Raw genomic sequence first — 27,220 nt, forward strand, 5'->3', positions numbered from 1 at the left:
GGCAGACCCACACGGTGGGCAAGGGGGCCCGGCCCGAAGGGCATTTCAAGGTTGCTTTAGAAATGCCTGGGAACAATGTTCACAACGGAAGCTATTCCGTTAAACGTCAGCTGGCGGCGTTTGTGCCCCTCGGGAAGGCGCCAAGCTGTGGCTGGTGCAGGTCTTGGGCAGGCTCACCTTCGAGCAGGTGGGCGGGGCAGAGGAGCCTGGGTTGCCATGGCGTCAGGTCAGCGCTAGACATAAAGGCTGGACCGTGTCTGGTGTGCAGCCAGCCTGTGCCACTGGGCCTGGGCCACCCAGCCGCTGGGGCCCAGCACCCCGGAGACAGCTAGGGACCAGCTGGGCTCCTGGGGCCACTGATGTCACCAGGGCGGGGCAGGGCGATGCGCAGACAGGACTGCACAGCCTGGATCGCAGGGAGCCAGGGGCCTAACAGGCCAGCTATATGCCCTCCTACCCCACTGCTGGCCCCTACCCCGCCCAGGGCATCCCCACCATGGAGGAGGTGGGGCCCAAGGACCAGCAGCTCATGGTGCGTATCCCTGGTGTCGCGACAGCCTAGGGCTGTGCCCTGAGGCCCCGTCCTCCCTGCTCCTGGCTGCCTCCTGACCCGAGCCCCAGTGCCCAGGCCCTGTGCAGGCGCCACCTTCTCTCAAGGGGGCGTAGCGACCACTTCTCCAGACGCCCCTTCCCTCAGCCCTCTGACTCTCCCTCCCCGGCACCCAGTGCCTGCAGCAGGGCCCCCCCGGGGGGGGGGTCGGCCCCATCCTGGCCCTGTGAAGCCTGAGCAGACCATCTGCTGGGTGACTGGAACCTCAGCCCATCTGACCATTGGGTGAACTTGGCCAAGGACTTGCCCCAAACCCATAGCCTGGTTACAGAGACCCCTGTCCTGACTGCCTCAGGGAGGAGCTCAGCTTCTGTTCCTTCCAGGAGGGACAGTCCCCATCTTGCAGAAGGGAGCAGGGCTTGTGGGGCTCACGGCTCACACATGGATGGGGCTCACGGCCTAGGTTCTGCGACCCCACAGCGCCTCCCGAGGCTCCCTCAGGGCGGGGCGGGGGGGGTGCGGGCGAAGGGGTGGGGCATGGGGCCCTTGCATCTTCTCTGAACGCCTGGAACCAGGTGAGGGGTACAACCAAAGAGTTGCGGGTTCGATTCTGGTCAAGGGCACGTACCTCGGTTTCAGTTTGTCCCCAGTCCTGGTCGGGGTTGTGCAGGAGGCAACCAGTTGATGTGTCCCTCGCACATCGACATTTCTCTCGCTCTCTCTCTCCTCCCTCCCCCTCTGTCTGAAAATAAATGGAAAAATATCCTTGTTGCCCAGCTGGTGTGGCTCAGCGGTCGAGCAATGACTGTGCACCAAGAGGTCGCCGGTTCGATTCCCGGTCAGGGCACATGCCCAGGATGTGGGCCCGATCCCCAGTGGGGGGCGTGCTGGAGGCGGCCGATCAATAGATGTTACTCTCTCTCTCCCTCTCTTTCTAAAAATCAATAAAGAAATTAGGGGAAAAAAAGAAAAATATCCTCATGTGAGGATTAAAAAAATTAAAGAGTGTGAAGCTCAGGGTGGGGGTGTGAGGAAGGACAAAGAGGGGGGACCGAGGCCGGCCGAAGCTGCATGGGGTCCTGCCTACAGGTGGCGCTTCGGATCCGCCCGCTCAGTGACACAGAACTGGAGGAGGGAGCCACCGTCATTGCCCACAGAGTGGGCGGTCAGGTGAGGCTGAGGGAAGAGGGTGTGTCCACGGGGTTCAGCGCTCACCCCGCCTGGGCAGGTGCGCTTCACCTGTGACGCACGCAACGCATTCTGTCACTCACGCTCTCGTCGGTCCAGTGGTTCACGCGTCCATCCACTCGTCCCTTCGTCATCCCTTCGCTCACTCGTTGGCTCGCATGGCCTCACCATGGGCAGGGGCGGGGCCGTGAGGACCAGGAGGGCCCACCCCCAGCTCACCTTCAGGTGTGGGTCAGGCGGAGCAGATGAGGGAATTCATCCGAGCTCAGGCCAGAGAGGAGGGAAGCGGAGCCGGGGTCGGGATGGTCACAGCAGGCCTCTCTGCTGAGCCCTTTGTGCCCTCCCGCAGGCACCACACCGGGTGCCAGAGTGGTCACCGGGGCGGCCGGGGCCAGGGGCCGCACCTGCTCGCAGCCAGGCTCCAGCTCCTAGAGGCAGGCTCAGCAGCTGAGCTCAGCGCGGTTTAGAAGGGTGGGCAGCACCTGTCAGAGTCATCGCCAAACGTGGGGCGAAACGGGGCTTTGTCGACTGAACCGGATTTGCCATGGGCCCTCAGAAGGCAGCCGCAGGCCCCTCGCCCAAGGGACGCGAGAGCTGCTTCCGTCATGGAGAAAGTGCGGCCAGAAGCCAGGGCGGCCCGGGGCGGCTCCCAGCCTGCCTGGCTCCCCGGGACCTCTGGGCAGCCTCACCTCCCGGCGCCTGTTGCCAAAGCCGTGGACCAAGGGCAGGATGGCTGGTGGCCAGGTGGTGGGCTCCGTGGTGCCCCCAACACTTTGCGGTTCCTCCCCAGCGCCCAGCCCTGCAGGGCCTCCCAGTCACCTGCCAGCGCAGAAATAAACAGAGCTGACTGGTCTCCAACTGCCCTGCCCCCCAGCCCCCTGGGAGAGGCGCCTTTGAACCTCCCTGTGGCCCCCAGAGGCCCTCACACACCTCTCTTCATAATCACGCATTTTTGAGATAGGAGAGGCCCCAGGGAGGGCGACCAAGGCCTCAGGGAAACAAAGAGCCACAGAGCTCAGGGGGTCCTTCTTTAAGTACCTGTGCACCCCACGCCTCCACTCTCCCCTCCCGTTGGCTCGTGCAGCCCCTGAGCAAGAAGAGATAAACCTGTGGGGAGTGGGCATGTTGACCTTACCAAGCCCTTCCCGTCCTACGAGGCCTGCCTGTTCTGGTTCCCGGGGGGCTCCTCCACGGCCCCTCCACGGCCCCTCCACAGACCCTCCGCCCTGCTCCTAGACGGTGGTGCTCATGGACCCCAGCGAGGACCCCGAGGACACACTGCGCACACACCGGTCCCGGGAGAAGACCTTCACGTTTGACACAGTTTTCGACCAGCATGCATCACAGGTACCCTCCACCCACCGCCCCCATGTCCCCCACTGGGTCAGGCCTGCCACGAGGGTCCTCACCAAGCCCTGGCGTCCCCTTGGGAGAGTTTGGTGGCCAGGTGGTCTCATTCATTACTTCTCACAGGGGTTTCTTTGATGTTCAATTTGGTTAGCAGTGTTTACACATCTCATCCATCCATCCACCCACCCACCCATCATCCCTCCCTCCCTCCCTCCCTCCCTCCCTCCCTCTCTCCCTCCCTCCCTCCCTCCCTCTGTCCTCCATCCATCCATCCCTCCCTCTGTCCTCCATCCATCCATCCATCCACCCCTCCCTCCCTCTGTCCCCTATCCATCCATCCATCCATCCATCCCTCCCTTCCTCCCTCTGTCCCCCATCCATCCATCCCTCCCTCCCTCCCTCTGTCCCCCATCCATCCATCCATCCATCCATCCATCCCTCCCTCCCTCTGTCCCCCATCCATCCATCCACCCCTCCCTCCCTCTGTCCCCCATCCATCCATCCATCCATCCATCCCTCCCTTCCTCCCTCTGTCCCCCATCCATCCATCCACCCCTCCCTCCCTCTGTCCCCCATCCATCCATCCACCCCTCCCTCCCTCTGTCCCCCATCCATCCATCCCTCCCTCCCTCCCTCTGTCCCCCATCCATCCATCCATCCATCCATCCATCCCTCCCTCCCTCTGTCCCCCATCCATCCATCCATCCATCCATCCCTCCCTCCCTCTGTCCTCCGTCCTCCTGTCCACCTAGCACAGCGGTGCCCTGGCTGCTGGAACACGCTCCCTGCCCCAGGCTCGTGCCCCAGCAGGGGAGACACACCGTGAGCAGACAGAGACAAACCCACCAGCACTAGCGGCGGTGGCGACAGCGAGGTGGGGTGGGGAGCGAGGCTCTCTGACGCCAGCAGCTGTGACCTGGCGGAGGAACCCCAGCTGTGAGGGCCCAGGAGGGAGGGGTCCAGGCGGAGGCTCAGCAGACCCCTTCCACAGACCAAGAGCCGAGACCCCCCGCGGGCTCAGGGAGGCGGGGCTGGCCCGACTTGGGAGGGGGGTTAGACTCATGTCTCGGTGTTGGGGGGCAGGGAATTCGCAGTCATCTCCAGGCCCTCAGCCACTGGGCCTCGGCAGCCGAGCTAACACGGAGCGTGTCCGGAAGGCCTGCCTAGAACCAGACAGCGCCCGTTGGCCCTGGCGACGTCCCCTCCATCGAGGACTGGGCCGCATTCGTCAGGCAGAGTGGGTTTGCTCAGCACCGGCTGGCCCCGCTGCTGGCCAGGTCGCAGTACCTGGTCGCCTGCACTGACTGAGCGGCTACTGCCTGCCAAGAGCCCGCCGCGGTGGCTGACAAGCCTCACAGTGACCCTGTGAGGTGCACAGCAACACTATCCCCATTTCACAGCCGGGCAAACTGAGGCTCCGGGGGGTCAGCAGCCTGCCTGAGGTCACACAGCCCCAGACCGTGAGTCCAGCGCCCAAGGACAGCAGTACGGGCACTGGAGCCGGTCCACCCTGGGTCCATGTGCCGCTTCGGCCTTCTCTGTGAGCTGTGTGACCAGCCGGCCGTCGGGACGGTTCATGGAGAGCAGGGCCCAGAGCTGGCACCCAGGAAGGGCAGAGGAAGGGGGACTGTCATTTTTATTCAGTCCAACCAAACCTACACAGCCTCCTACAGTATCCCTTGAGCGGTCTTTTCTTGAATGCCCCTAGGAACAGGGCACTCACTACTCACAATTCCTATTGCTACGCACTGCTGCCTTAATTAAATTCTGCCAGTGGAGCCCTGGCCAGTTTGGCTCAGCAGTTACAGCATCAGCCTGTGGACCAAAGGGTCACAGGTTCTATTCCTGGTCAAGGGCACGTACCTGGGTTGCAGGTTTGATCCCCTTGGACATTGTTGGGGCGTGTGTGGGAGGCAACCAATCAATGTGTCTCTCTCACATCAATGTTTCTCTCTCTCTCTCCCCCACTCCCTCCCTTCCACTTTCTCTAAAAATCAGTGGAAAAAATATCCTCGGGTGAGGATTCACAAAATAATAATAATAGTAGTGGAATAAATTCTGCTGGTGGAGACTGTCACTCCCGGACCGTTTGGTCCCACGAAGGTGGCTCAGTGCCCCTCAGGCTTCCAAGCCCCGTGGCTGCCTTCAGCCTCCGTGTGCTCCCGGGCTTCTCTCGGTCCCCCCGGAAGCCCGGGGAGGGCTCACACGTGTGCAGTGTGTGTGTCAGGCCCCAGGTGGGGGCATCACGTAGGTCCTCCTGGGCCCCCTGCAGCCTCCTTGCGGGGCCGGGGGTGAGGCCTCAGGCGGTGCAGACACAGGGCCTCCTCCCCAGTGGAGCCCGACTGTTTCCGAGGCCCACGCTGTGTCTAGACCGCCCCCCACGAAGGTCCGGGCCGTGTCCAACGGAATAGACTGCAGGCCTCCAAGCAGCCGATGCCCGCTCCGGGCTGTTCCCTGGACCGTGTCCTTCTGTCTGTCCACAGGAAGACGTGTACCGTGCCACCACCCAGCAGCTCGTGGCGGGCGTCATCTCTGGATACAACGCCACGGTGTTTGCCTACGGCCCCTCAGGTACCCAGGAGTGTCGGGGAAGGACGGCGGCGGGGCGGCCACCTCTTCCGAACAGCCCTGAGCACCGCTGCTGGCGTGGCCCCGGGCTCTGCACCCACAGCCCCTGTCTGGGAGCAGCCCCGAGAGGCAGGCCGGCCCAGCCCCTTCTCACAGATGAGCCCCGCGGCTTCCGGGGTCACACCGCCGCAGGAGGGAGTCTGCCGCTGAACCCCAGCCTGCACCGCGCTGCCCGGAGCCCACGGACTTCTCCGTGGTTATGAGCCAGGTCGGCAGCCGTCCACAGAGCTCAGCTGCTTTCTGGAAACTAGGATCACAGGCCTCACTGTGCCGATGGGGAACGGAGGCCCTGAGACGCACCGGGCCTCCCCACAGCTTGTTTATCTCAGTCATTTGCTCCACAAGCGTGTGCCAGGCTCTAGCAAAGGGCATGGCCAGTCCGGTCCTTGCCTGTGGGTAGACGGGGAAGGGGCCGCGAGGCGCCTGCCGCGAAGGGACCCTTCTTAAAACGCGTGATGCGGCCCTGGCCGGTTTGGTTCAGCGGTTAGAGGGTCCACCTGCGGTCTGGAGAGACCCGGGTTTGGTTCCCGCTAAGGGCATGTACCTCGGTTGCAGTTTGTCCCCGGCCCTGGTTGGTCGTGCGAGTGGCAGCCACTCGATGTGTCCCTTTCACATTGATGTTTCCCTCTCTCTCTTCCTCTCTCTCCCTCCCACTCTGTCTGTACAAAAAATGGAAAAATGTCCTCGGATAAGGATTAAAAAAAATAATAATAAAAAGCGTGATGCGGCCCTGGCCTTGTGGCTCAGCTGATTGCAATGTTGTCCCAGACACCAAATGGTGTGGGTTCGATCCCTGGTCAAGGTGCATGCTGGAGGCAGCTTATTGATGTTTCTCTCTCTTCCTCCCCCTCTCCCTTCCTCTCTCTAAACATTAATTTGAAAACATTTTTTACACATTTTCAGAGAGAGAGGAAGGGAGAGGGAGATAGAAACATTGATGTGACAGAGAAGCATTGATTGGCTGCCTCCTGCACGCCCCGTACTGGGGATCAAACCTGCAACCTGGCACGTGCCCTGACCGGGAATCGAACCAGGACCTCTCAGTCCATGGGACGACGCCCAGCCCACTGAGCCACATAGCCCGGGATCTAAAAATTAATTAAAAACAAAAAACGGGTGATGAGGTAATTCTGTTACAAAGCGGCCCGACCCCCTTGAAGAGACGTCGGGGAGAGCAGCGTCCCCTGTGCCCCTCCTACAACACTGTCTTCTCTTCACACCTCCCCAGTGTCCTTCCACAAAACTGACCTGCTCAGTGTTTCTCCTTGTTTCCAAAACAGCGAGCAACTCAGATCCCCGGGAGGGTTTGCACGACTGCGGCGGGCGTGTCCTGGGGTCTGAGCCCACGCCGCGAGCCCCTTGGCAGGTGTCCGTGCCCCCGCAGGTACAGGGAAGACCTACACCATGCTGGGCATGGACACAGAGCCCGGCATCTACCTGCAGACCCTCACGGACCTCTTCCGGGCCATCGAGGACACCCGCGACCACATGGACTGCCGCGTGTCCATGTCTTACCTCGAGGTGAGCCTGCCTCAGTGGCCGTATCCGCTGAACGGGCGTGCTGCCCCCGGATGCCCACCGGCCTTTGCCAACGTCGCCCTCAGAGCACGGGGCTCCGTGGCACAGCCCCTGGACGGTGAGCCCTGCCCTTCTTTTCCACGGACGCTTCCCGCTTCTGTCTCGCGCAGATTTATAACGAAGTGATCCGGGACCTCCTGAACCCGTCCTCGGGGCTTCTGGACCTGCGGGAAGACGCCAGGGGCAGCATCCAGATTGCGGGCGTGACGGAGGTCTGCACCTCAAATGCCCAGGAGGTGAGGGTCCAGCGGCCACGCTCGCCAGAGGTCGCAAGGCCCTTCTCGTTCAAGCTCACCGCAGAGCCGCACGCAGCCCCGAGTTGTCCCTCAGCCGAGGGATGGTAACCCCCGCCGCCTGCCCTCCTGCCTGCGCAGGGTCCCTCCCAGACCCTGTCCCCCCCCCCACCAAGTTGCTCCCACGCTGAGGGCCCTGTCTTCTCTCTGCCCCAGGCTCTCCCCGGCCACTCACACCAGCACCGCCCTAGGGCTGGGCCCAGCTCAGAAGCTTTCCAGGGCTCCCGTGGCCCGGGACTCCTCAGCCCCGCCCCGTGGCCAGTGCTGGGGCCGCGCCCAGTGGGTTTGGGGGAGCTTCCCGCCTGTTCTGCAGCAGGGGCTGCATCTATCTGCCTTCGCTCCTGCCCGGGCTCAGCAAAGGCTGCCAGGCTGATTTGCACAGGTCTCTGAGATTCGGAGCTGCCCCTGGTGCGCTGGGGAGAGGGGTGACCCACCGGTGCCGTCTGCCCCGGGCGCAGGGCAGGGCAGGGCAGGGGACGCATCGGCGCTCGCCATTCCTCAGTGAATCGATTCACACCACAAACCAGAACCACACACGGCTTCCCCCGGAGGGATTCTGACATCAGCCAAGAGGTCCCCCAGGGGCCGGGCCCCACCCCTGCTCCCGGGCTCTGACGGCCGCCCCGCGGCTCTGTCCTCAGATCATGCAGCTCCTCGGCAGGGGTAACCGGCAACGCACGCAGGAGCCCACGGCCTCCAACAGGGCGTCTTCCCGCTCCCACGCGGTGCTCCAGGTCACCGTGCTCCAGCAGAGCCGCGGTGCAGACTCGGCGGAGGGCGTGCGCGTCGGAAGGCTGTTCATGGTGGACCTGGCGGGCTCGGAGCGGGCGTCCCAGGTGCCACCCTCTGACCTGCCCCTGCCCCTGCCCCTTTACCCCTGGGCACTGTCACCTGTCCTGTAGTCTGTGAACGGGACCCCACCATGCCCGTCCAACAGTACCTTCAGCACCCAAAACGGTGCCCGGCCCAGAAAAGGTGCCCCCTAAACGCTGGCTGAGTGAATGAACCTTCAGCAGACACTGAGTGGAGGCCCCCCTGGGTCTGAGGCCCAGACCGCCCTCAGAGCACAGGGCCTCGGGGGTCGGGGGCGACAGATTCTGAGCAGAGAGCTGCCGCACGGGGGGCTGTGGTTTGCGGTGTGGGGTCTGCAGGGGGCAGTGGGGGCCCGGAGGAGGGTGGTGCTGGTGGGGTCTCCGGGCTGAGCCTGAGGTGGCTGCCAGGGATCCAGTGTGTAAGGAAGCACGTGCCAGGTGGGGGGCAGTGTGCCTGTTGGGGGACGGCGGGCAGTTCGCTGAGGCTTGACACCCTCTGAAACGCTGCCTGCCGGCCCCCAAGCCCTGACGCACCTGTCACACCTTGGCCACACCTGTCACAGGGTCGGGGCTGTGCTCACTGTCTGTTGCCCTTGTGGCCTGAGCTTTTTCTGAGGGTGGGACCCAGCCCAGGGCCAGGGCTGGCGGACGGAGGTGGTGTGAGAATAAGTCTCCAGGAACGACACTCTGTTCGTCCGTCTGCCGAGCACTTAGAACTCCTGATCCACCTGGTCCCCAACGTGCGTAGGGGTACGGTGGGCAGCCTGGAGCCTGCTCTTCACACGCAGGGCCAGACCCCGAGGCGTGGCCAAGCAGGGAGGTGTGGAATGCTGGGTCCGTGTCCGCCGCCCTGTGCCACCTGGTCTGTGCCGGTGATCACAGAGTTACCCGCACCCACCCGCCTGCCCGCCCGGGCCCTGCCCTTGGTGGGGGCTGCTGACACGGGCCGGGCAGGCCCAGAATCAGACCACTGCACCCCTTTCGGTGGCTGCCTGGGGCTCCCGCGGCATTCTGCGGTGTATGCCACCGCCGGGTCCAAGCACCCGGCACGCTGTGGCCCTGGACCTCAGTCCCCTCCCCTCCAGCCTGGCCTCTCCCCACTCAGACCCAGAACCGCGGCAAACGGATGCAGGAGGGCGCACACATCAACCGCTCACTGCTGGCGCTGGGCAACTGCATCAACGCGCTCAGCGAGAAGGGTGGCAGCCGCTCGCACTACGTGAACTTCAGGGACAGCAAGCTCACGCGCCTGCTGAAGGTACGAGCTGCAGGCCGGGGTGTGTGTGTGTGCGTTCACACGTGTGCATGGTGTGCGTGTGTGCATGTGTGCATGAGTATGTGTGCATGGGGTGTATGTGCACATGTGCATGGTGTGTATGCACATGTGTGCATGGGTGTGTGTGCACGTGTGCATGAGTATATGTGCATGGTGTGTGTGCATGTGTATGTGTGCATGGTGTGTGTGCACGTGTATGTGTGCATGGTGTGTGTGCACACGTGTGCATGGTGTGCGTGTGTGCATGTGTGCATGTGTGCATGGGGTGTGTGTGCACGTGTGCATGGTGTGCGTGTGTGCGTGTGTGCATGTGTGCATGAGTATGTGTGCACACGTGTGCATGGTGTGCGTGTGTGCATGTGTGCATGTGTGCATGAGTATGTGCGCATGGGGTGTGTGTGCACGTTTGCATGGTGTGTATGTGCACGTGTGCATGGGTGTGTGTGCATTTGTGCATGAGTATGTGTGCATGGTGTGTGTGTGCACGTGTGCATGGGTGCATGGTGTGTGTGTGCACATGTGCATGAGTATGTGTGCATGGGTGCATGGTGTGTGTGCACATGTGCATGAGTATGTGTGCACACGTGTGCATGACTGTGAGCACATGTGCTCACATATTTGTGTGTGCAGGTGCATGTTCACATGTTTGTGTGCTCACGAGTCTGTGCAGGCATATGTGTGCTCACAAGTTTGTGTGAATGTCTGTTCACATGTTTGTATGCGCACATGTTTTTGTGTGTGGGTATGAGTGTGTGCCTATTTGCACATGGGTGTGTGCGCATGTGTGTGCACGCGCGTGTTTCTGCCACAGCTGATTGCATCTTTCGGGACTCACCTGCCAGGAGAGAGGCCCCACCCTGGGTCCAAGGACCCTTCCAGGAACCCGAAAGGCATGAAAACACAGTAAAACCATCTCTAGTCACTGCCCGACTGCCCCACCACCCCTCTGAGTATGCCACGGCCCACGCTTGCATACCTCCAGGGACAGGGAGCTCATTGCCTCGTGGAGGCTGCCTGTCATATTGTGGCCCGTCTGACTGAGAAGATTCCCCTTTCACTGAGCGGGACACTGTCCCCTCTGTCCTACAGCAGGGCGGGCTACACATAACAAAGAGGCAAAGCCAAAAGGACATCCCTGGTTTAATCTGCTCGCACTGGAGTGGAAGTCAGATGGGGTGGGCTGGGCACCGGTCCCACCTCTCCTGGGCTCACATCCCCGAGCACTGACCTGGTCTCAGCAGCAGCTGCTCTTCTCAGGGTTAGGAGCAGGAACCTCAGGGGGCTGGAGCAGATGGGCCTGGCATGGGTAGGCATGGAGAGCACCACTGGGCAGGAGGGGCCTGTTCCCATCACCCCCAGCTGTGCCCCCTGGCAGGATGCCCTGGGCGGGAACAGCTGGACGGTGATGATTGCCCACATCAGCCCGGCCAGCACGTCCTTCGAGGAGTCGAGGACCACCCTGCTGTATGCGGACAGAGCCAAGAACATCAAGACCAGGGTGAGCCGTCCGCCGCCTCACGCACACACTCCCGCAGGCTCTCGCTCCCTCCGGAGGCTCTGGGGGAGGGTCCTCCTTCCCCTCCAGCTTCAGTGGCTCCTGGGGAGCCTGGGCTGTGGCCACGCCCTCGGGCTCTGTGCTGACATCATAGCCCCCCCCTCGCTCTCTGTGTGTGTCTCCGATGAGAATGCTGGCGTTGAACTCGGGGCCTTCCCGATCCCTGATTCCTAATCCAGAATGTCCTCATCTCAAGTTCCTCCATTTCATTTGCAAAGACCCGTTTCCAGATCAGGGCACCTTCCCAGGGTTCGGGGTGTTGGGACCTGGACTGACCTCTGTGCCCGGCGGGCTGTGGGTTCTCTCAGCCCTCTCCCCGGGAGGCGGGTCCTAGGCCTTCCATGTCCCACACCAGGCAGCTGAGAGAGAAGGCGTCTGCCACCCTCCGCAGGGGGAGCAGAGTGGCCCGAGTCCGCGCCTGGACCGCTGTGCTAGTCTGTGCTGCCCAAGGGTCAGGGAGACACACGGTCGCAGAGTTCCCGGGGACTGTCAGCCTGCCACAGACCTGTTGTGGGCGCCGTCCACGGCCTGCGGTGAGCGCCCCGTGTCCGGCACTGAGCGGGGTGCAGTGGCGAAGTCACACCCGGGACGGGGCTGTGCTCTCGCCCTCACTGTGCTGGCACTGCGGGGTCCAGGTAGGCAGCGGGAACTCACACGGACAAGTGTGCCACTTCCACCGTGGTACGTGCCTGAAACCTGGGCCACGGGCTCTCCAGGAAGGAACAGCGGAAAAGGCAGAACCTCGGGACCCTCTGCTGCGGAGCCTGGGCCAGGCTGGGAGGCCCAGCCCTGAACAATGACGAGGGCCGACTCAGGGCCACCGCGCGTGCCCGTGACCTGCCACTCAGCCTCCAAGTTGGCCACAGACGCACAGCCCGTGCCTCCGGGAGGGGTCTCTGGAAAGAGACACCAGGACACGCAGACTCTGCCGCTGCAGAGGGCCACCCACCTGCAGGAGTGTGGTGGGATGAGGAGAGCAAGCTGAAGACTAGCAGCTACGTGAGAACAACCTACGTGAAAACCCAAAGCCGAACCTACAAGCAAAGAACTCCCCTTGTCCCTGGGAACAGACATCTGCACACACCGCGCAGAGAGGCCTGGACGGACACACGTCCGCACCATAGCGGCCTTTTAGAACCTTGAGGGATTGTTTTAACTTTTATTTTTTTATCCTCACCAGAGGACACTTTTCCATTTATCTTCAGATAGAGTGGGAGGGAGGGGGAGAGAGAGATCAATGTGAGAGAGACACATTGATTGGCTGCCTCCCACACAACCCTGACCAGGGCTGGGGACGGAACCGCAACCCAGGTACGTGCCCTTGACCAGAATTGAACCCCAGACTCTTCTGTCTGAGGGCTGACGCTCTAACTGCTGAGCCAAACTGGCTGGGGCTGTTTTAATGTTTTTATTGTGGCCAAACGTGCATCACAAGAATGTATTGTCTTTTTTTTTTTATCTTTTTTTTTTATCCTCACCCGAGGACATTTTTCGATATTTTGTTCAGATAGAGTGGGAGGGGGAGAGAGAGAGAGAGAGAGAGAGAGAGAGAGAGAGAGAGAGAGAGAGAGAAACATCGACGTGAAAGAGACACATCGAGTGATTGCCACCCACACGACCCAACCAGGGCTGGGGACAAACTGCAACCGAGGCACGTGCCCTTAGCGGGAACCAAACCTGGGTCTCTCCGGACCGCAGGCCGAAGCTCTAACCGCTGAGCCTAACCAGCCAGGGCAGAATGTATCGTCTTAACCACATCCAGCTCAGGGACATTAAGCGAAGCACATTGTCGTACGGCTGTCACCCCCGTCACCCCCAGGACTGTCCATCCTCCCAGACTGAGGCTCCGTCCCCACGAAATGCTCACCCCCCACCCCTGCCCCTGCACCCACACTCTCCTTCCTGTCTCTGTGAGTCGGACCCCTCCTCGTGCTCAGGAGTGGAATCCACAGTGTTGGTCCTTCTGTGTCTGGCTGATTTCACTCAGCGAACAGCCCTCCGGGTCCTTCCATGTTTGATGTGTCGGGATTTTCTTTTTTTAAGGCCGAGTAGCACTGATTCGAATTTTAATAACACGACTGTGTGTTTCTGGCATGAATACCGGCTGTTAAAACGCTTGCTTCGTGGGGCTGCCCCCGGCCCTGACCTTGGTGCGTCCTGCCCCCCAGGTCAAACGCAACCTGCTGAACGTGTCCTGCCCCATGGACCAGTACACGGACGTCATAGCCGACCTGCGCGGGCAGATCGAGCACCTCAGGTCCAGAATCGACAGGCAGGACCGGACGGGAAGCGAACCCGGCCTGCGGGATCCCCCAGGTAGGGCCTGGCGCAGACCTGGTGCCCCGCAGTGGTGCCGCCCTGGGTGGCGATGGTGCGGTGAGTCCGGGGAGCAGAGGGTGCTGCTGTGCTGGGAATGAGGCCGAGACGTGGACCGGGCCCGTTTGTCCTAAGCGGGAGGGGTGGCCCCCAAGAGTGTGAGGAGAGGAGACGTGCTGGGAGCCACCTGAGGCTCGAGGTCCTGGGCAGGGGAGACCACCCAGAGGCACCGTGTTCGTCTTCAGTCTGTCATGGGAAGGTGGAGGGTTGTCCTAGTCTCTGTTCTGTCTGGAGAGCGTGACAGGCGTTGAGGGAGGAGCCCAGGGGTGACCACGGTGGTCGACGGCAGCCGCCACACCAAGGGCCTGAGAAACGGGTTTTGCTCTGGGGACCTGCAGGCACTGATGGGGGAGAAAGAACAGCCCAGCAAACCCTCCCGGGGCCACTCCAGCTCCTCCCCGTCCTCCCCCACGCCCGTCCTGTCACCCAGAGGCCAACTCCTGATGTCCCATCATCCGTTCCTACAAATGTCAGCAGTCCCCATGAAACAGACTCCGCGAAAACATGAGTCTCATTTCTACACCTAAAAAATATCAACGGCCAGCTGTTCGTGCGAACACAGTCAGGGATCAGAAATGCCCAGGCTGGAGGGCTGCAGGGAGCCAGGGATGGACCTCGGGCTGACTGTGCGGTGGGGTGTGGCCAGCGGGGAGCAGCTCTCCAGAGACAGGGCTCAGGGAACAAGGTCCTTGGAGTGTCTGTAGGATTTTACAGAGACACATGAGCCATGGTGGGGAGAAACTTGGAGCCAGGGATGATCACTGTCCCTGAATAAGGGGTGTGGCCACTGCATGGAGGTGGCACTGGTGATGGGGTCTGATGACAGGTCCTCAAAGGAGCCGGGAGGGGACCTGGGAGACAATAATGCCTAGGAGGAGGACAGTGGTCCGAGCGCGTGGCTGCCCTACCCCTGTGGCTGTCAGTGTCCAGCTGTTGAGATTAATGGACGCCCACCGCAGTGGAAGTCTAAGGTGTGCACAGCGTGTCCATCCACGCAGCTTTCGTGACGTGAGCACCTCTGCAAGGCTCGCTAACAGCCTTCTCTGGAAGTTATCATTTTTTTTTTTTATCCTCACCCGAGGACATTTTTCCATTTTTTGTTTAGGTAGAGTGGGAGGGAGAGAGAGAGAGAGAGAGAGAGAAACATTGATGTGAAAGGGACACATCGAGTGGCTGCCACCCGCACGACCGACCAGGGCCGGGGACAAACTGCAACCGACGTACGTGCCCTTAATGGGAACCAAACCCGGGTCTCTCAGGACCGCAGGCCGATGCTCTAACCGCTGAGCCAAACCGGCCAGGGCGGAAGTTATCATTTTTGTGGTGAAAACATTCAAGAGCCGCCCCGCCTGCCCCCCCCCCCCCCCCAGCACACAGCCAGGTGTGCACCTGCTGTGCACCTGTCCCGGACCTACTGTCCGTGGAAGCTCCTGCCCTCGGGCCAGCATCTCCACGCGCCCCACCCCTCGGGCCCTGGCGCCACCGCCTGCTCTGTTTCCATGAATTCAGCCTTTTAAGGTTCCACAGGAAGTGAGGTCACGGTATTTGTCTGTGTCTGACTTACCCCGGCCGCGTAACGCCCTGCGGGTCCATGCAGGTGGTCACGATTGCAGGCTTCTTTCTCTCCCAGGCTGAACAGTGCTCCACCCCACGGAGCACACAGTCTATATTCCCTCAGAGCCGTTCCGTATCTATCCCGTCATCCTACACGGACACTTGGCTGTTTCCATTCCTGGCTGCTGGGAACAATGTTGCCCTGAGCCTGGGTGCAGGGACCTCCTGAGACGGTGATTTTATTCCCTTTGGCTGTGTGCCCAGAGGGGGATTGCTAGATATTACGGCAGTTCTGGGTTACATTTTTTTTTTTTTTTTTTTAATCCTCACTCGAGGACATTTTTCCTTTTTTGTTCTGGTAGAGTGGGAGGGGAGACAGGAACAGAGAGAGAGAGAGAGAGAGAGAGAAACATCGACGTGAAAGGGACACATCGAGTGGCTGCCACCCGCACGACCAACCAGGGCCGGGGACAAACTGCAACCGAGGTACGTGCCCCTAGCGGGAACCGAACCCGGGTCTCTCCGGACCGCAGGCCAACGCTCTAACCGCTGAGCCAAACTGGCCAGGGCTGGTTTACATTTTTTAAAGAATCTCCATACTGCCCTGGCCGGTTTGGCTCAGCGGTAGAGCGGCGGCGCGCAGACCAATGAGTTGCGGGTTCGCTTCCAGCCAAGGGCACGTACCTCGGATGTGGTTTGTCCTTGGCCTTGGTCGGGTCGTGCAGGAGGCAACCAGTTGATGTGTCCCTCTCACGTCGTTGATGTTTCTCTCTCTTTGTCTCCTTCTCTCTCTCTCTCCCTCCCCCTCTGTCTGAAGATAAATAGAAAATTATCCTCGAGTGAGGATTAAAAAAAAAAAGAATCTTCATACCGTTTTCCACTGTGGCTGCACCCACTGACATTCCCACCAGCAGTGCACAGACTTCCCTGACTCCAGGTCCTGGCCAGCGTCCGTCATCGCTCGTCTTTTTGATACCAGCCGGTCTGACCGGTGTGGGTGGTAGCTCGGTGCAGTTTTGATTTGCATTTCCCTGATGAGTGGTTCCCAGCTCCTCTGCGTGTACCTGCTGGCCAGTCCATGTCTTCTTTGGGAAGATGTCTCTTCGGGTCCTTTGCCCATTTTTTTTTTACATTGGATTATTTGGTTTTACTTTTTTTTTTTTTTTTTAACCTCACCCGAGGACATTTTTCCATTTTTTGTTCAGATAGAGTGGGAAGGAGGGAGAGAGAGGGGGAGAGAGAGAAACATCGACGTGAAAGGGACACATCGAGTGGCTGCCACCCGCACGACCAACCAGGGCTGGGGACAAACTGCAACCGAGGTACATGCCCTTAGCAGGAACCGAACCGCAGTCTCTCTGGAACACAGGCCGACGCTCCAACCGCTGAGCCAAACCGGCCAGGGCTACTTTTACTATTCAGTGGTATGAGTTCCTTGTATATTTTGGATATTAACCCCTTAGCAGATACATGGTTTGCAAATATTTTCTCCTATCCGTCCATCATTCACCTGTCCATCCGTCCACCCGCCACCGTCCATCCGTCATCCCTCCATCCTCACACCCACATGTGTGTACCAGCGCTGGCTTGGGCCCGACCTCCTTTGGTGGGCAAGCATGGCGTTCAGCCCTGCTCCTGGACAGCTGGCCCTCTTGCTGCCCACAGTCACGATGCCCGCCGCGGGCACAGAGGAGGACAGCCACCTGCGGATGGACAGGCTCCGTGCCCAGCTGGTGGGGACCTTCCAGGAGCAGCAGGAGGCAGGCCGCGGCCTGGTGGCGCTGGAGCACACCAGCGTGGAGCTGCACGTCGACATGTCCCGCCTCCTGCTGGCCATCGCCCAGTGAGTGTGTCCCCGTGCCTGCCCAGGGCCTCAGCACCACCGGCCCCGTGGGGCAGGGAGGCCGAGGAGGACCTGCGGGGTCGCTGGCAGGAACTTGTTTTCTGTTGTTGTCCGGCCTCTACTGCCTGCAGGTCCCCACGGGGGACTTTAGCCAAGGCTCCCTCTCTTCCCAGGCGGGACCTGGCCCGATGCCTCCGCTCCCCTCCTGCCCCGTCTCCAGGCTGGAGCAGGTGGAGAAGGCGTCCAGGCCCCGTGGGTCCCTCACAGGCTGGGGTCCACCCCGTGTGACAGGAGGATCTGAGGCTCGGAGGGGCTGGGGGCTGGCCCGAAGCGTGTCCACGGGCAGTATGGCCGGTCCATCCTACAGTGACCAGGCTGACCCCAGGTGGGGCTGACCATGTAGTTTGTCATCCGGACAGGGACACGTGGACACCGGGGGTCACCTCACTGCCCTGGACAAGCTGGATGCATGGCTACCCCGTGTACGCTGTGATCCCATCTCTTCTCCTGTCCTCCTCCTCCTTTCTGTCCATTTGCTCAATCATACAAGCTGCCTGCATCAGGGGTTCCTAACACAGGCCGCTGTCCCGCCTGTTTCCAGCCCCGCGCCCTGGCCCTTCCTCGGCTGTCCGCGGGGTAGACTCCGCCTGGTGCCTTCGCAGGTCGGGCCCTGAGCTCCCGGGCCCCGGGGGGCACTGTTGTCATCCGCTTCCATCTGAGGGGTGCAGAGGGGTGGCCTTAGGACCGGGGTCGGGAGGCAGGCTGGCTACGGGACGCCACGCTGCACCGCGGGGAGCTTCCGCCGCACACTCGCCGCGTCTTCCCTGTCTCATTTTGGCTCATAACTTCTGTTTCTTACGAATGTAGCCGAGATCAGACAGCAGACCAGTTCTGCCCCATTTTCAAGTCCGCGCCTGTGAGCAGACCGGCTGGCGCCCACAGGGACTCCCAGCCTGGCCTGGCTTCCACGCTGACCCCGGCCCCTGTCACGACTGCAGCTGGGAGCAGGAGACCCACCACCGCGGCCAGGACAGGACGCCCGAGAGGGACACGCGGCAGGCGGTGGCCGACGCAGACGGGGACGAGGGCGAGTCCGCAGAGCCACGTGAGGTGGCCCTGGCCAGAGAGGAGGTCAACATGCTGCTGGCCAAGCAGCGGAAAACGGCGACCCTCAAGGTGAGGAGAGGGACCGAGAGGGACCGGGCAGGCCCCTGCGACACCCTGGTGTGGAGTTACTAACCTTTACTGAGCACCGGCTGCTTTCAACACGGCCCTTCTAGGGGCAGGCAGACGGGCTCAGAGAGTTGGAGAGTCCGTCCCAGTCCCCAGGGAGCAGGTGCAGAGCTGGGACCTGACGGGCTGGACTGCATATCCCTGTCCCTATGAGTTAGTGACAGCCACACCAGGGCTGCCGGGCAGGCGGCCTGGGGACAAGGAGCCAGTGGCCAGGGCAGTGGGCATGAGTGGCCTGTGGAGCCCACGAGACCTGTGCAGCCAGCTTCCCGGTGCTGCCACGGGCACCTCGCGCAGGCTCCCCGCTGGCTGCAGGCACGGGAGAGAGGGCGGGCCAGGGCCGGGGGAGCCCCGACTCCAGGCTGCCCCGGAGAGCGGCCGCCTTCACAGTCTTGCTTCCTGGGAAGAGCAGCTGTTTCTATGAGCTGTTGGAGATGCTGGGAGCAGGCCGGGGGAGCTGGCTGTGTCCCAGCCCCCGAGTTAAATGGGTGCAGGTGTATTTTCGGGGCAGGATGTCTGACGATGTCCTGCTGCTAAAAGCAGGAGGCGCTTCCTTCACTTAGCAGCTGTGCAGCCAGGCCAGCCGCCGGTTGGAGATTACGTGATCTCCGGTCAGAATCCTCCAGCATCTAAAAATAGGAAAGTGGCCCTGGCCGGTTTGGCTCAGCGGTTAGAGCGTCGGCCTGCGGTCCGGAGAGACCCGGGTTCAGTTCCCGCTAAGGGCACGTACTTCGGTTGCAGTTTGTCCCTGGCCCTGGTTGGTCGTGCGGTGGCAGCCACTCGATGTGTCCCTTTCACATTGACGTTTCTCTCTCTCTGTCTCTTCCTCTCTCTCCTCCCACTCTATCTGTACAAAAAATGGGAAAATGTCCTCGGGTGAGGATAAAAATAGGAAAGTGTCCTTGGCTCAGACCAGTGCAGGGCCTCGGCCGAGAGCGTGCCCTCCGGTGGGTGCTGAGAGGCAAGGTGGCCGGTGATCTGAGGCCTGTGCCCTGGACTGGGTCTCTCGCCAGGCGGGGCTGCAGCAGCGCCTGGCCAGCGCCGGGAGGAAGGCCTCGCAGCTGGAGAAGCTGCTGCACACACAGGCCATCAGCGAGGACCAGAGGGAGGTGCTGCGGCTGCTGCGCCGGGCCCACGAGCTGGAGCTGGAGAACGCGGCGCTGCAGGCCAGCCACCTGCGCAGGGACGGCCTGCTCTGCCAGCAAGACCTGGTCCTCCAGCGCTGCCACCAGCACCGGCTGCTGTGTGAGCAGATCGTCCGGGAGCAGCAGCAGCTCATGCAGGGTGAGGCCCGGGCTGAGCTTTGCCTGCTCACCTGTGCACCCAGGTTTCTCTGAGAGAGCTCAGCACCTGCTGGGACTATCTACATTCTGTGACCCGCTGCCCATCACCACAGCGGTCAGGCTGCGTGCACACCCCACCCCCGTGACACCTGGCAGGTGGTTGCCCCTTAGCTCCTGCCCACATACCTGTGTGTGTGCGTGTGTGTGCATGTCTGTGCCATGTGTGGAGCATCACAGAGCTGAAAGGAGCTTGTGTGTTCAGATCATCATCAGAGTTTAGAGTCAACACTTATTTAGACAGAATAGTGAGCTCTCCTTTGGGGAGACATCCTCTAGTTCCTTTCTTAATGGGGAAAAGGCACCTTGTTTTTTTTAAAAGCTATGACAACATTAAAGAATAATTTGGGCCCTGGCCGGTTTGGCTCAGCGGTTAGAGCGTCGACCTGCGGTCCTGAGAGACCCGGGTTCGGTTCCTGCTAAGGGCACGTACCTCGGTTGCAGTTTGTCCCCGGCCCTGGTCAGTCGTGAGGGTGGCAGCCACTCGATGTGTCCCTTTCACATCGATGTTCCTCTCTCTCTGTTCCTCTCTCTCCCTCCCACTCTACCTGAACAAAAAAAATGAAAAAATGTCCTTGGGTGAGGATAAAAAAAAAAAATATTTTGGAAAAAAAAACCACTTACAACCCAACCACCTTTCGAGTCTCTGCCTGTAGCAGTCGGACTTTGCCAAAGCTGTAATTACACTGTTCTAATGTCTTCCTTCACTATTTTATTTATTATTTTTTATCCTCACCTGAGGATATTTTTTCCCCATTTATCTCAGAGAGAGTGGGAGGGAGGGAGAGAGAGAGAAAGAGAGAAACATTGACCTGAAAGGGACACATCGACTGGTGGCCTCCTGCACAACCCCCACCAGGGCCAGGGACGAACTGCTACCAAGGCACATGCCCTTGGCCGGAATCAAACCTGTGGCTCTTTGGTCCTCGGGCCGACCCTCTAACCGCTGAGCCAAACTGGCCAGGGCTTATTTCACTATTTTAAAAACCGAGGTGACATGCACGTGACATTTCAACCCTGCTAAAGTGCACAGGTCCGTGGGCACCGTGTGTGTTGTGCAGCTCAGCTTGTCCTGACACCTCTCCACTGGTCCCTGAACCCGCCACCCAGCACTCACCCCCGCCCCTGGCGACACCCCCCTCCCTGTCTCTGCGGACCCGCCTGGTCTGGGCAGTTGGAAGACAAGCAGTCGGTCTGTGCCTGGTGTCTGTCCTCTGCGGTGCAGCACGTGATTTCAAGGCCCATCTGTGTTGTAGGCATCACACTCTGTCCCGGTGACCGCTGAATCACGCCATCGACATGGCACACGTCAGCTGGCGCTGTGCATGCTCATGTGCCGGTTGTCTGGCCACCTGTGTTCAGTCCTTTTGGGCGTACACCTAGGACGGGTTCTCTAAGCGCTCAGGTCCCTGAACTTGAGAAGTGTCCGTGTCACTTCATGACGAAAAGGCAGCACCTGAGCGCAGAGATGTGCACAGGAAGAGCAGCCTCCTCTGCAGGAACCTCTCACCTGGTGGGGATTCACCTGCAGGCTCCAAAGGGTGAGGCTGCCTGGGAAGCAGGGCGACGTGGCCCTGACCTGCCCCCTGGCTCCTGCAGACGGTGGCGTCCAGGTGCCCGCGGAGCTGGGCGAGCACCACAGTCTGTTCTCCCGGGAGCTGGGCGAGGGCTCGCTGGACCACCTGTGGCTGCTGCGCTCCGTGACGGCCAGCTCCCTGCGGGTGAGTCCCACGCAGGGTTGGCGCGTCCCTCCTGCCAGCCTGGGCTCCAGCCTAAGCGGAGGCCAGTGGGGATGCCGGCCCTGGAGACAGAAAGAGCGAACTTGGAAATTCTGGGAACGAGGCTGCAGGTGTGGGGAGTGAGGAGCCCTGGGGGCTGGGAATCACGGTGGGGGGGGCGGGCTCCTGGGTGCGCTGTGCTGGGTGTGCTGTGCTGGGTGCGCTGTGCTGGGTGCGCTGTGCTGGGTGTGCTGTGCTGGGTGTGCTATGCTGGGTGTGCTGTCCTGGGCGTGCTGTGCTGGGCGTGCTGTGCTGGGCGTGCTGTCCTGGGGTGCTGTGCTGGGTGCGCTGTCCTGGGTGCGCTGTGCTGGGTGCGCTGTGCTGGGCGTGCTGTGCTGGGCGTGCTATGCTGGGTGTGCTGTCCTGGGTGTGCTGTGCTGGGCGTGCTGTGCTGGGTGTGCTGTGCTGGGTGTGCTGTGCTGGGTGTGCTGTCCTGGGTGCGCTGTGCTGTGCGTGCTGTGCTGGGCGTGCTATGCTGGGTGTGCTGTCCTGGGTGTGCTGTGCTGGGCGTGCTGTGCTGGGTGCGCTGTGCTGGGTGTGCTGTCCTGGGTGCGCTGTGCTGGGTACGCTGTGCTGGGTGCGCTGTGCTGGGCGTGCTGTGCTGGGCGTGCTATGCTGGGTGTGCTGTCCTGGGTGTGCTGTGCTGGGCGTGCTGTGCTGGGTGTGCTGTGCTGGGTGTGCTATGCTGGGTGTGCTGTCCTGGGTGCGCTGTGCTGGGCGTGCTGTCCTGGGGTGCTGTGCTGGGTGTGCTGTCCTGGGGTGCTGTGCTGGGTGTGCTGTGCTGGGTGTGCTGTGCTGGGTGTGCTGTGCTGGATGTGCTATGCTGGGTGTGCTGTGCTGGGTGTGCTATGCTGGGTGTGCTGTCCTGGGCGCGCTGTGCTGGGCGTGCTGTGCTGGGCGTGCTGTGCTGGGCGTGCTGTCCTGGGGTGCTGTGCTGGGTACGCTGTGCTGGGTGCGCTGTGCTGGGTGCGCTGTGCTGGGTGCGCTGTCCTGGGTGCGCTGTGCTGGGTGCGCTGTGCTGGGTGCGCTGTCCTGGGTGTGCTGTCCTGGGTGCGCTGTGCTGGGTGCGCTGTCCTGGGTGCGCTGTGCTGGGTGCGCTGTGCTGGGTGTGCTGTCCTGGGCGCGCTGTGCTGGGCGTGCTGTGCTGGGCGTGCTGTGCTGGGCGTGCTGTCCTGGGGTGCTGTGCTGGGTACGCTGTGCTGGGTGCGCTGTGCTGGGTGCGCTGTGCTGGGTGCACTGTCCTGGGTGCGCTGTGCTGGGTGCGCTGTCCTGGGTGCGCTGTGCTGGGTGCGCTGTGCTGGGTGCGCTGTCCTGGGTGCGCTGTCCTGGGTGCGCTGTGCTGGGTGCGCTGTCCTGGGTGCGCTGTGCTGGGCGCGCTGTGCTGGGTGTGCTGTCCTGGGCGCGCTGTGCTGGGTGTGCTGTCCTGGGCGCGCTGTGCTGGGCGCGCTGTGCTGGGTGTGCTGTCCTGGGCGCGCTGTGCTGGGTGTGCTGTGCTGGGCGTGCTGTGCTGGGCGTGCTGTCCTGGGATGCTGTGCTGGGTACGCTGTGCTGGGTGCGCTGTGCTGGGTGCGCTGTGCTGGGTGCGCTGTCCTGGGTGCGCTGTGCTGGGTGCGCTGTGCTGGGTGCGCTGTCCTGGGTGTGCTGTGCTGGACGTGCTGTCCTGGGGTGCTGTGCTGGGTGCGCTGTCCTGGGTGCGCTGTGCTGGGTGCGCTGTCCTGGGTGTGCTGTGCTGGACGTGCTGTCCTGGGGTGCTGTGCTGGGTGCGCTGTCCTGGGTGCGCTGTCCTGGGTGCGCTGTGCTGGGTGCGCTGTGCTGGGTGTGCTGTCCTGGGTGTGCTGTGCTGGGTGCGCTGTGCTGGGTGCACTGTGCTGGGTGCGCTGTCCACACACAGGTCTGCAACCCTGCGCTGTTATAGGTAAAGGTGATGGGAAGGGGGCCCTTGTTACCTCTGGGCCGGGACGGAGAGGCGTCTTCCGCGTCCTCAGCAGCACACTGCACGTTCATCTCTCAGGCTGAGGGTTCTGCAGGGTCCTCCAGGCCCCTGTGTGAGGGTGGCGCCTGCCGCCCACACTGAGGACACCCTCGGGAGAGAGCCGGGCGGAGGGCTCCGGGTTCCTTATTCAGACAGACACCGTCATCACGAGCTCTACCCGGGCCCTCGACCAGGCCAAGTCCCCAGCCCACGGACCCTCTGCTTTGCCTTCTGGGAGAAGAAAGGAGACACCTCTGGCTCCGGCCAGCGGGGCAAGGGCAGTGCCCAGAAGTAGGGCCTGAGGGAGGGGCCCGGGGCTGGTAAAGCCACCGCCCTCACCCCGGGGCAGAGGCCCCGTCCCACACTCATCGTCTGCCTTGAGCGGGTGCAGCTGGACTTCAGCCCCAGCTGCTGCGGGACCGGCTCCTCGGGCCACTCTCCGGTCCCCTCGCCTCTGCTTTCCGCAGGCGCGTGACTGCTGGACGCTCCTCCCGCCTCCCCACGCGGTCCGTTCCCGCAGCGTGTGTCTGGGTCCCGGGGACACCCTCAGGTCTCCTCCACCAGAAGGACTCGTGGGCGCCCGAACGCTGTTACACCAGACAGACTGTCCCCACTGACCACTAGCCCACCCCAGCACCAGCCGCCTCTGTCGGTGCCTGACCCTGACTCCCAGGCCGCAGACGAGAGAATCGCACGGTGTGTGAACCTCCGTGTCGGGCCGTCCCGCTGGCGCAGGGTCCAGTCCATCCCTGCTGTAGCAGGAGCAGGGCCCTCCCTTTCTTGGCTGGGTGACATTCCATCGAGAGGACGGACCGTAGGTGCTTCTGCACGCGTCCACGCAGACACGGGCTGCTCCTCCCGCCGTGAGCGTGGGTGTGCACGCCTGAGGCTGCTTCCCGTCCTCTGGGCGCAGACCCAGGGCAGGACTGCTGGGCCACACGGTGACTGACGTTTTCCGGACCTGCTGGTTTTGGAGGGTGCTCTGACGACAAGTGTCTCCCCTGGGCCCCAGGGTCAAGGCCCACCCCGGGCCCGATGCTCGAGCCTGCACAGAACCTTTCTGTCTGGCGGCGGCTCGGTGGAAGGGGGCTCACGGGCTTTGGGGTGGCATCCTTCAGGGAGGAGGGCCTTCTCGCGGCCTGCAGGGCCCTCAGCCGGGTGGCACAGCCGCCGCGCCGGGTCCGTGCCTCCCTCAGCCCCTCTGTCTGCCCAGGACGGCTCTGCTGTGAACACACCTCTGCGGCCGGAGGAGCCCAGGGGAGACCAGCCGGACGACAGGAAGGACCGCCCGTGGGGTGCCCGGTTGGAGCTGCCTCCAGTGCAGCCGGAGACGGACAGGTAAGCGGGGCTCCAACGGCCCCTCAGCTTTGGGAATTCCCTAGAAGGACTCACAGAGCTCACGGGAGCCTTTGTACGTGGGGGTTTCGTTTCGCTGTAAAGCACAACGAAGGTTGGTGGAGGTCTGGACGGTCGGCCGGCGGGATGGCGCTCAGGAATGGGCTGAGCGCACCCACGAAGCCCGGTCTGCCCCAGCCTCTGCGTCAGCTTATACAGGGGGGGTCATCGCGCAGACACAGCTGATTACATCACTGGCCACGTGACTGGCCTGCTGGAGGAGGGGCTGGCCCGAACTTCTGCCCCTCACCCACTGTCTTTGGGGTGACCAGCCCCCATCCTGACAGAACCCGGTTGCCACCAGGAGTCAGCTCACTAGCATAACAGAGTCACCCTCTCACTTGGGGTGCTCCAAGGGTTTTGGAGGCGGTGCAAAGACCAGGCATATTCTTTGGGTGCAGCCTCCCCGGGAGGCCACCTCCGCTGCTGGCGTCCCCATAGCAGGTGTCAGGGCGTGCTGTGGTCACGGGGCCAGGAGTGCCCCTCTCCGAACGCAGTGGGGGGCAGGGCCACGTGTCCCCTGAGCCCTGCACACCTGGCCTGGACCCGTGGGCCTCCCCTGGCGGCACCACAGACGGAGGGCCGGAGACGCCCGTGTTACCTTCGCAGTGACGGTTACAAGTCATCGAAAGCCACACCCTCGAAGAGGCTGGGAAGGCGGGGTGCCCTGGTTGGGCCGCCCCTCCGCACCCCGCTCACACCGCCAGCGCAGGTGGGTGTGTGCAGGGCTGCGGGGCTGCGCTGGGCCAGGGTAGAGGCAGAGAAGCTTCCAGAAGGAGGGTTCTCTTTGAGCAGCCATTGTGATGGTTGTCGGCAGCTGGGTGACCGAGCCAAGGGCGCCCTCCCGGTGGGAGCCACCTGCCGGGCTAAGTGCTGAGGAGTTAGGGCCCCGGGGAGAAGCCTGTCAGGGACCGGGGGGTGGTGTACAAATGTCTGACCCCTCAGCCCTCAGCCCTCAGTGTGGGGCCCGGACGTCCCAGGCCAGGGACTGGCTTTCTCACAGGCCTTCCTGGGCCCTTGGCCCCCCAGAGCAGTCTTTCCCCACAAATAAACTACTTGCCCCGAGGCACCCACCCGGTGTCCGCCTCGGGGGCCCACCTGACCGCTGTGGGTCTCCTGCAGAAGCCGAGCTCCCTGAGGGTGAAGAGCCTGGTCTCCAGGCTGTGCTCCCCGGCCAGCCTGGAGCCGGGCCCCCCGAGGACGGTGGCGGGGGACCTCGAGGACATGGCCGCAAGCACCAGGGGCATCGCGCTCATCGCGGCCACCCGGCGCTCCAAGGTGCAGGACCCCGGGGGCGGCAGCAGCCGCTCCTTCCTCCACCTTCCGGAGGAGCTGGCCCTGGACTCCAGGGACCCGAGCCCGGCGGACAGCAGGTGGCCCCGTGCCAGCCCCGGCAGGGACTGCTCTGTGGAGGGAAAGGCCAGGAGGAAGCGGTCCCCTTGCTGCACCTGCGCGCAGCTGGTAGGTGGACACGGCCCAGGTGTCTGGTCGCAGGCCCAGGCAGACAGCAGAGGGCAGGTCGGACCCGCAGGGTCGTGGAGGAGGAGACAGGAGGGAGGAGAGAGCCAGGGCCTGGATGCACCCCCCCCACCACCCACGTGCTGTCTGGCTGTCACCACTTAGACGCGGAGTTTCTGATCCGGCTTCGCCTTCCCATTATTTCATACACTTCTTGTGCCTGCACAGCATTTGTGTCTGAACGTTCAAGAGGTACATCACCTGGTTCTTTCATATATGTGTTTTTATTGAATTTTTAGAGAGTGAGGAAGGGGGAGAGAGAGAGAGAGAGAGAGAAACATCAATGTGAGAAACTGATCAGCTGCCTCCTGCACGCCCCCCAGTGGGTCTGACTGGGAATTGAACCAGTGACCTCTTGGTGGATGTGTCGACACTCAACCACTGAACCACACCAGCCAAGGGTCAGTCTGTGTATTTATTTATTCATTGAATTAAAAATTTTTTTTCTTTATTGATTTTAGAGAGAGAGGAAGGGAGAGGGAGAGAGATAGAAACATTGATGAGAGAGAACATCGATCAGCTGCCTCCTGCACGCCCCCCACTGGGGATCGGGCCCACAACCTGGGCATGTGCCCTGACCGGGAATTGAACTGGCGACCTCTTGGTGCAGGGTCGACGCTCAGCCACTGAGCCTCACCAGCCGGGCAGTCTGTGTATTTAAATGTTTACCATCACAGGGGGTTTACACAAGACCCTCATCTGTGGGGGCGGCACTGAGAGGAAAAAGCAGTAGGGACAGACGGCCCTCTCCTCTGGGGTGTGGGGAGGACATGCGCGGTCGTTCACCGAGGCCCTGGACCCGCAGCGGCCTGGCGTGTGGCACATAGTAGCCGTCTAAGCAGGGCATGGGTTCAGCTCACGTGACTGACATTTCATTCCTTCCTGACCTGCTTCCTGTGCCCCTCAGACAACGGAGAGACCTCAGCCCCGCTCCCGCGAGCCTCTGGTGGAGAGACAGACGCCCCCTGCACCTCATCCGCT

At 62.1% G+C, this 27,220-nt stretch overlaps 1 protein-coding gene across 1 annotated transcript in view; it reads left to right on the top strand.

Annotated features, from left to right (window-relative positions):
- The first annotated feature begins 493 nt into the window (after positions 1–493).
- The window catches only part of LOC118616501 (kinesin-like protein KIF19), a 49,405-nt gene continuing 22,678 nt past the window's right edge, over positions 494–27,220 (top strand). The window contains exons 1-16 of the mRNA XM_036242087.1: positions 494–532; positions 1,640–1,720; positions 2,975–3,085; positions 5,572–5,659; positions 7,101–7,237; positions 7,405–7,530; positions 8,229–8,423; positions 9,505–9,657; positions 11,051–11,173; positions 13,399–13,546; positions 16,826–17,003; positions 18,002–18,179; positions 19,250–19,520; positions 21,176–21,297; positions 24,540–24,664; positions 25,900–26,182. Coding sequence (XP_036097980.1) covers positions 497–532; positions 1,640–1,720; positions 2,975–3,085; positions 5,572–5,659; positions 7,101–7,237; positions 7,405–7,530; positions 8,229–8,423; positions 9,505–9,657; positions 11,051–11,173; positions 13,399–13,546; positions 16,826–17,003; positions 18,002–18,179; positions 19,250–19,520; positions 21,176–21,297; positions 24,540–24,664; positions 25,900–26,182 — 2,355 coding nt within the window. The 5' untranslated portion in view covers positions 494–496. The remainder of the gene's footprint in view (positions 533–1,639; positions 1,721–2,974; positions 3,086–5,571; positions 5,660–7,100; positions 7,238–7,404; positions 7,531–8,228; positions 8,424–9,504; positions 9,658–11,050; positions 11,174–13,398; positions 13,547–16,825; positions 17,004–18,001; positions 18,180–19,249; positions 19,521–21,175; positions 21,298–24,539; positions 24,665–25,899; positions 26,183–27,220) is intronic.

The sequence above is a fragment of the Molossus molossus genome, unplaced genomic scaffold (assembly GCF_014108415.1).
Source record: "Molossus molossus isolate mMolMol1 unplaced genomic scaffold, mMolMol1.p scaffold_m16_p_4, whole genome shotgun sequence".
Taxonomy (NCBI): Eukaryota; Metazoa; Chordata; class Mammalia; order Chiroptera; family Molossidae; genus Molossus; species Molossus molossus.